Source organism: Phaethon lepturus, unplaced genomic scaffold (assembly GCF_000687285.1).
Source record: "Phaethon lepturus isolate BGI_N335 unplaced genomic scaffold, ASM68728v1 scaffold6522, whole genome shotgun sequence".
NCBI lineage: Eukaryota > Metazoa > Chordata > Aves > Phaethontiformes > Phaethontidae > Phaethon > Phaethon lepturus.
Window position 1 is genome coordinate 329 of NW_010524002.1, and position 8,830 is coordinate 9,158.

Sequence of the window (8,830 nt, forward strand, 5' to 3'; positions counted from 1 at the left end):
CCGGGCTGAGGGGAAAAGAGGGCGGCTCAGGATCTGCTATGCTTTCCCTTCCGAGGGCGGGGTGCCTCTCCGGCCTTGTTTCCCCTAAAATAAGCATTGAGGTCAGTATGCCGGAGAAGGGCCCTGCGACTTTAAAAAAAGACAACAAGCCACGCGCTAAACTGTTACACAGAGTTATCCCCTGCAAACAGGGGTGTAGGAACAGCCCACGGCAGGTATTAATGATGGTGCTGGAAGGTGTTTGGATACCCGAGAAGTAGGTGTGACACAGGATATCAATGGATGAGGGTGTCTGAAACCCGTTAGCAGGTAAATATAAACTGAATGGAGCCCAGCACAGTTAAAGCAAAATACTCAGTGAAGAGTGTACAGCAGCGGGTGTGCCCTAACAGCTGGCTTTAGTGCTTTAAAAATTTAAATGGAAGCTGTCAATTATAAACCCATTTATTTTATTTTTCTGTCGTACTGCTTTTGAAAGATGGACGGGGTACTTACCTCTTTGTTGTGTTTTGGGTTTTTTTTCAGTTGGAAGATAGGGAATATTTTCATGAAGAATTCATTCATTTCCTTAAGTATGCTATGATAATCTACAGACGGGAACCAGCAGTGGAACAAGTAATCAATTTTGTGGCTAAATTCATTACTTCATTTTATCAAATGGAGAAAGAAGATGGTAGTGAGGAGGGAGAAGAGGAGAATTTACTTCAGAATTATGTGTTTAACTTTCTGCTTGAGGTACAGTAACGCTGTATTATTAAACATAACAAATGAAGACTTCATGCAGTGGGGAAAACTTACTGGCACTTGAGATGATACCTATAAACTAAAACTTAAAAAGTGAAAGCAAGGCAAAGCTAGTGCTTTATGAATAACACCACTGCCCCCAACCCCCCCCAAAAACTCTATTACCCCCCCGCACCGTAACCTAACAACTGCATTTCAAAAGTTAGACCTGTGAGAAAATATGAAATGTTTTCTTATTTGGCTGTCAGATGTGTCATTAGCGGCTTTACTATAGGTGCATTTGTAAGTGTGAAGTTGTGGACGTGAATTTATACCATTTCTTGATAAGTAAAAATATTAAAAGATCTTAATACAAATATTGTTGGCATATGTATTATTCCATTCTGCTTATTGCAAGTGTTATGTAGAAAGAAGATCAACAGTTCCAATAGCACGAAAACACAAGTAAAATTACATTTTCTTAAACTTATGTTTTGACATGGAAAAATTACTGATCAGGCCAAGATCACTAGTCAGCATTACTAATATCTTTTTTTTTCCTTCTAATATTTTATGGAGACAGAGTGGTAAGTTAGCATTGAGTGGTAAGCATGTTTCTTCTTTTGTGAAGGCATTGCTAATTATGTAAAGTGCCTCTGATATCAGTGATTGGCCATGATTGTTTAATCTTATTAAAAACAAACTTAAATAGGAAAAGCTTTTGAAATACAGAAGTGTATATTTCATGTTCTGTATAGAATATTAACTACTTACATCTGCTTGTTAATAGCAGTATGTTGGAAATGAGACAAGTGTGATTATAAGAATACTTTTTTTTTCCTTTCCCTAAGTCTCACAATGCAAACAGCCATGCAGTTAGGTTTCGAACATGTCAGCTTGTTAATAAGATTTTGGGAAATATGCCGGAGAATGCCCAGATTGATGATGACTTATTTGATAAAATTAATGAAGCTATGCTGATTAGACTTCAAGATAAATTTTCGAATGTGAGAATTCAAGCTGTCTTGGCCCTGTCGAGACTTCAAGATCCTAAGGATGAAAACTGTCCTGTTGTTAATAGTAAGTAGTATTAGTTTTTTTCTTTTGTTTAAGAACATGAAGTAGTATTGAGGTTTTTCTTTTGTTTTAGATTACTTTAAAACATTAAGTATTGAGTAAACAAATCTTGTTTGTTTATTCTTGTAATAATTTGTAAACTGTGGAGCTCTTTGCTACAGGAGGTTGTAGATGAAAGCTGTGAATGTTCAAAGGGAAAAGACAGAACTGCTTGGAGGAGAGATCTGCTGGGCTTTAACTAACAGAAAAATCATATTGGGCTCAGGCATCTCTATGAACTGAATGTAGCTGAATTATGAAAATATGCTTATGACTACTTGCAGTTTACAACACATTGCTTGAAAATGATTCCAATTCAGAAGTGAGGCGTGCAGTGCTGTCATGTATTGCTCCATCAGCAAGAACTTTGCCAAAAATTGTAGGCCGCACTATGGATGTAAAGGAAGCTGTCAGGAAGCTGGCATATGAGGTAAACTGTATCACTTAATATTAATTTCAAAGACTGACTTAGGAAAAAGGCTTTAAATTTTTTATTGTATTTCACTGGTTAAACACTTAAGAACAGTTAAATAATTTATTTTCACTTACCAGAATTTTGAGGGGGAGTGATTTAATACAAGTGTTCTAGTTGAAACCCCTGAACTTGACTGCAGAACTTGCTTGATAGAAACTACTTTTGTGATAGAATTTGGCTCTTCAGGATCAGACAGTAAAAGTATAAATTATGTATACAATCTGTTGTTTTCTATCTATGCATTCGGTGATGTCTGTGAAGCAGATTTTCCTCTCCGTTATTATATAACACATAAGTAAATGAAATTAGGATCACAGCAATACTAGTGTTAAAAATAAAAATGCATATTTTTGGTATTCCAGTTTTGAGAAATATCACTCATTACTTACGTTTACATGTAGAGGTAAGGGCAAGAAGGTATGCTACTATGTGTATTTCTTGTGCAGCCATCTTAGGCATAAGAAAGATGGGGACAGGCTTTTTAGCAGGGCCTGTTGAGATAGGACAAGGGGTAATGGTTTTAAACTAATAAAGGGCAGACTTAGACTAGATATAAGGAAGAAATGTTTCACGACGACTGTGGTGAAACCCTGGCACAGGTTGCCCAGAGAGGTGGTAGATGCCTCATCCCTGGCAGCATTCAGGGTCAGCTTGGATGGGGCTCTGAGCACCCTGATCTAGTTGAAGATGTCCCTGCTCATTGCAGGGGAGTTGGACTCCATGATCTTAAAAGGTCTCTTCCAACCCAAAGGTTCTATGATAAGATCTTAAACAAAGTGTTCATTTTTTACCTACACAGAATCATCTTCTATTCTTTCTTAACTTAGATTAAATTCTGTGTTTTAACTGAATCTCTGTGTTAGTAGGCTTTAAGAAACGTACATACTTCAGTCATTTCATTGCAGGTATTAATTGCTCTTGGAGCTTTAAAGAGATAATAGTTTTCATATCCAGGTGTTGCATTCAAGCAGAGCTGCCAAGCTTCTAAGCTATTTGTTAACTTCATTCTTACTTTATTTTATTTTACATTTTCTTTCATGCACAAGAATTTGCTTGTTGTGTATTGGTACAAAGCTGATGGTATAGGTCTTACAGGCTTCTATTGACTTATGATTTCTGTAAGAAATAAAACGGAGAGCTTAAAAACACAGGTAGTTAATGAATTCAGCTGTTAACATTTGTAGAAATGTATTTTAATATCTTATCTTTTTTTTTTAAGGTTTTGGCAGAAAAAGTTCACATGAGGGCTCTGTCAATAGCACAGAGAGTGAAATTGTTGCAACAAGGACTTAATGACAGATCTGGTAAGAGATAATCTTTCTCAACATCTTAATACGAATGTTTGAGAGAATACTTTCTAATGTTTTGGGCATGATTTATGAGGAAGCTGCGACGGCAGTAAGGAGCTCAGGGAGTCATGAGGTACCAGGAAATGTTTAAGCACAAGAAATTAATTCTGCTTGATGCTTTGGTTTTCCAGTCCCCTTATAGTGGACAAACCAGAAAAGGATTGCACTTTTAAAAAACTTGAAAGCCACTAAGCTCTAAAATAAGACCAAATGCTATTAAAATTAAAAAACAACAATGTAATTAAACACAGAAGTAGAAAAATCTAATGATTTAATTCAGTGTATTTTGAAACATGTTTTATTACAGATATTTTTGTAAGTAATAAATATATTAAAGAATTGAAATGTAAATATTAACATCAGTTTGATAATTGTTTGAAAATGTTTCCTATGTGCTTTCAAGAGAGAAATCTTCTCAGCTGGTTAGTTTTTTGTTTAACTAACTTGAATTATTTTTTTAATGCATTTTTGATTGACTCTCATTCATTTCATCATGAAGCAGCTTTATTCTTTTTCATGTCTTCCGTACTGTATCATTTTTATATAAAGAGCCATTCAGAATGTACCCATAATTCTGTGTGATGGTGTTGCCAAAAGATCAAAAGGTCATATGCATTGGAGTGGGACAATTTTGGCCTGCCTATGTAGAATGCAAATTTTTTTTTTTTTTTTTGCAACAATAGCAATTATATACATGGAAGTTCGCCATAAAAGCTGCCAGTTAGTTACTAAGTGCTACTGTGTTATCCACATACTTTGTTTGGAAAGTCTGTACTAAGCCCTGTTGAACTTTACTCTGAGATTTTTCTTGCTTGGTGATCAATTGCTTGTGAACTGTGAGAAATATGATCTATGTGGATATTCATTTAGAGAGCAATATGAAAGTACTATGTGCATTGGTAACTGGAGCTCTTGAAGGTGTGACATGTATGCACGCGGGTTTTTTGTCTGCCTTTCTTTTTGGCTAGCTGGGGATCATGCTAGTATGACCTTGACAGCAAAGGAAGAGGATCAGCTGAGCGCTTTCTTACGCTGTATAGAACTCCACTTAAAAGGAAGTCCACTGAAAAACTTATGTTCTGGATTACTATTTCTTATCAGTAGGCTAGTTTGTTGTTTGACCTAACTTCTTGTCTGCTGGCCGCCACACACCCTGTGGCCCACCATCCTGCTCCCCCTTGCCTCCTCGCCCCCGCTTTCATCTTGACAGATAATTCTTTTGTTTTAAGGTGGAGGAGTTTCTGTTTTAGTAATCTTTCAAAGCTGGGGGGGGGAAGCTACCTTCACTTTGTTTTCCTGTGATCCTTCATTTGTGAGCAACAAGAATTTGTTGTATTCTCTTACGGAGAAGGCACAGCCCTTCTACATGGCCTATATTTCGGTGACATTGAGGTGTTCAATATGAAGAACTGCCGTCTTTTATGATCCAGAGCAGATACATTCTCTGTTGGTGTCTATCTCTTGCTTAGGATGATTCTTCATCCCAGCTGTTGAGGACTTGCTCTTTTTATTGACACCTAGAATCACAAGTGAAAATGTCTGCCAGCGTATGTAGCCTCAATGATATCATTGATACCATATGCTTTTTGCTGGGCAGGAGAGGTTTATGTTTTCAAATTGGCTGCATTTATATGTACATCCACTAGTATTTCCTCATTTTGATCTGTTTTGCAAGTTCTATAACCTTGACTATGTATATCTTTTTTAAATTTGTGTATCTGAGTAACTCCCAAGCTACAAGAGAGGGACCTGCTCGTTCAAGGTTGCTAGGTTGAAATTTTGGATGGTTTTTTTTCCACATCAGTTTCAGAACAAGGGTTTATAATTAAACAAGACCTATAAGACATAATCCAGATTCTGCTTAGTTCTACTTTTGAGAGTGTATTCAACTGTCAATTCTCCACTCTCATTCTCTTTCCTTCTACTACATTATACTAGTTTATGCTTTCCACGGAGAGGTTTCTTATTCTTAGGACCTTAATTTAGCTCTTTCAAGGCCTTTTTACAGCTCTCTGAACTCTTGACTATACTTAAATGTTGTTTTCATTATCGTAAGTTACATATAAGAGAAAAGATGAATGTTGTCAGTGTGTGTGGACTTTGTTTCCCTTATATTGGATATTGTTTTCTAAAAGGTCCAAAGAGCATACTTGTATTTATCCCTAGTTATTTTATTTTTACTTCCACCAGACTTAGCCTTTCTACTTCCCTGCTTAAATCTGTGTGTATGTATTAATGATGTACGTATTCTACATGTTCCCATAAATACTTTTTTCCTTGATTAAATAGTACTCCACTGATCCAGAAGCTATTTGTTCAGCATAGCAATGGGGAGGAGGGACTTAAAGTATCTTTATGCAAACTTCATAATCCAGTTGAATAATTGAATTAACAGAAGAATTCTGTGTGTCAGTTCAGATTAAAGGTCTGTTTCCAAAAGTGGCCAATTCCTAAATGCCTGAAACAGAGCAAGTATATAACGCCTCCCCAGAATACCTCCTTGCTCTGCAGGAGTTCATGGTTTGTAGATTTTCTAAGTTGAGGTGCTGTCTTGCCATGTAACAGTTTTTGGATTTGGATAGCAGTGTGGGTTGGGGGAGGGGGGGGAGCAGGGGGAGAATATGTTGCCTCAAAAATGAAGTAGGGCTCCATAGGTAGTTCTTGTTTAACTGTTGTTTTCTTTTTTTTTTTTTTAAGGTAACTTGGTATTTTTTGATCTTTAACATTTCAAGCCATTTAAATTCCTGTATTACTAGATGCTGTTAAGGAGGTAATGAAGAAGAAGCTGCTTCAAGCCTGGTTACGATTGACTGAAGGGGATGTTTTAGAATTGCTTCATCGTCTGGATGTGGAAAACTGCCCAGAAGTGTCCATCCCAGTACTAAATGCTATGTTTTCATTATCTCCACTTCATGACTTTGTTCAGAACTGTAAAAACCTTGACAACAGGTATGCAGATACGTTTTCATTTCCAAAAGTTGATTTTTTTGTATGAGAAAATTAAAGGTTATATCTAAATGGGGAGCAGAGTAACTGTTACCTGTGATAAGACTGATATTGTGCTGTAAGCCGTGATGTCTCCCTGGTGTTTGTGTACTGAATTGTTTTGGATATGCTTTTTCTTAAAAAGATCTGTGTTCACCAGCTGAAAATCATTGTGCAAGATAAGCAAGAGGAAAAAATGAGAAATGTCTTTGACTTCTTGTTTCCTGAACACTCCAAAAATCACACTTTTAGAATTTAAGAGGAAGCAGTAAATTAATGCAGTGCACTCTAAAGCTATAGTTGTGGGCCTGTCTGGCTTTAAAAAGCATCGATAACGGTGAAATAAGTATCTTACAGCCTCTGGAAATGTGTGAATATCTGAAGAGGTTCAAAGGAAAAAACTGCAGTTATGGACTTGTCAGTCTGATCCTGCACAGAGCAAGGTTTCCGTTCTAAAAGATGGGGCTAACTGAAAACTTCTTAAAGAAGTAGATCTCTTAGACTAATGACATTTTGAGAAGTGAGTGAAATTATTCAGCTTGTAATGAGGCTACTTGATTTGTGGAAAATATTAGGCTTGTTCTTGTATGATGTTTCTGACTACAGCTTGAGTGATGCAGTATCAGTATGATAAATGTTTAGAGTTTTCAAGGCTGTGATTTCCATTTGTTAAATTTAGTTTTAAATAAAGACTTGTCAGATTAATGGGAAGCCATCAGATGATAAGTTTTCATCTAAATGTTGTGGAGGGTTGTTTGTTTTGTTCTTTTGTGTGTGTGTGAGGGACCTGAAAGTAAAACAAAATTGTTATTGATTGTTTGCAAGTAAAATGGGATCCAACGGGGTGAAAAGTACCACTGACAGCGATACTCTGGCTTTTCTGCTTTGAGGTAGAATTAATGCATAACTTAATCTTTGTTTTCAGAAACAGAACATTATATGCCATGCTTAACATGGAAAAGACTATGATTATAAAAAGGAGTGGGGGTCCTGTGGCTGGTAAACGGAGGATGACATTTTAGAGATGCTGAGAAGCAGTTCTATTCCTTTTTGCATTTGACATACTATGATTGCTACTCGAATATTGTGTGAAGGTCTTGTATTAAGAATGGAAGAAACAATTCATAAACAGAAACTGAAAAACAATTTAATGCAGTTGTTGCATTTCTGCAGGTTAATGGAGTTCAGTTTTCCAGACTTGTGTAGTGATAACAGTGTTTCATAGAATTAAAGTACTTGGGTGGTTGCTTTAGGAGATCTGAAGGGCTGAGCAGAATCTTTCTGCAAACTGATATGAACAACCTTAAAGTACTGAGAAGTGCAATGCAGTGAGAGGCTCGGGGAGCTCTGTGTCCTCACTTAAGAAAGAGGAAGTTATTTTTCTCAATTTTTAAGTATTTCTGTGGGGAATACCTTTCACAGGATTTTATTTTCATTTTGAGAAATAGTCTGTTTCTGTGCATTTGTTTTCTTTGACCCTATTTTATTTATTTCTCTTCATTTATTTTTGTTTAGAAAACTGATTCCCCTGGAAGACTTAACAGCTGAGAATGTGTTATATTGGAGAGGTCTCTGTGAATATCTAAAATCAAAAGGTGAAGAAGGAGAAGATTTACTAGAGCAGTTGTTGCCAGAACCAGCCATATATGCAGATTATTTATTAAGGTACATTGCACTTAAAAATAAATTTAAAATAAATTATTTTATGTTTTATTTTCTAAAGTAGAGAATACTTCTTTATTCAACTACTCAGGTTTCCTCCAAAGCTGAAGTTGTGCTTTAACAGTGACTTTTTTTGTTTTTGTTTAACTTTTTTTTTTTAAGATTTTTGAGAGGATTTACTTTCAAACAAAAACCATAAAAAGCAAATTTATAACTTGAAAACAAATTTTGGAATTCCCTTTCTCATGAATTACCAGCAAGATGGACTGCTAGATCAGTAGTATATAATTCTTTGCCATTTAAGATAATACAATAATTGTTCTATCATATGCAGCTATCTTGTGTCCATCTGTTATTGCGTAGGTTGCTGTGTTTGCAAAGAGCTGCAGAAAGAGGTTTTTAGAGTTTTTAGAAACCAATAATTTTTTTTCATTGCTCTAATTTGTGAAAATAAAGTAAAATTTGTCTGCTGTCCTTAAGAGTAGTGTTTTTGAAACTGAAGGTTCATTTTCTTCTCTTT

General features: G+C 35.9%; 1 protein-coding gene across 1 annotated transcript in view; it reads left to right on the forward strand.

The window, feature by feature from the left end:
* Positions 1–8,830, forward strand: part of NCAPG (non-SMC condensin I complex, subunit G) — a 29,356-nt gene that overhangs the window by 200 nt on the left and 20,326 nt on the right. The window contains exons 2-7 of the mRNA XM_010282299.1: positions 526–735; positions 1,575–1,803; positions 2,124–2,269; positions 3,534–3,618; positions 6,420–6,612; positions 8,164–8,313. Of these exons, the coding sequence (XP_010280601.1) occupies positions 526–735; positions 1,575–1,803; positions 2,124–2,269; positions 3,534–3,618; positions 6,420–6,612; positions 8,164–8,313 (1,013 nt within the window). The remainder of the gene's footprint in view (positions 1–525; positions 736–1,574; positions 1,804–2,123; positions 2,270–3,533; positions 3,619–6,419; positions 6,613–8,163; positions 8,314–8,830) is intronic.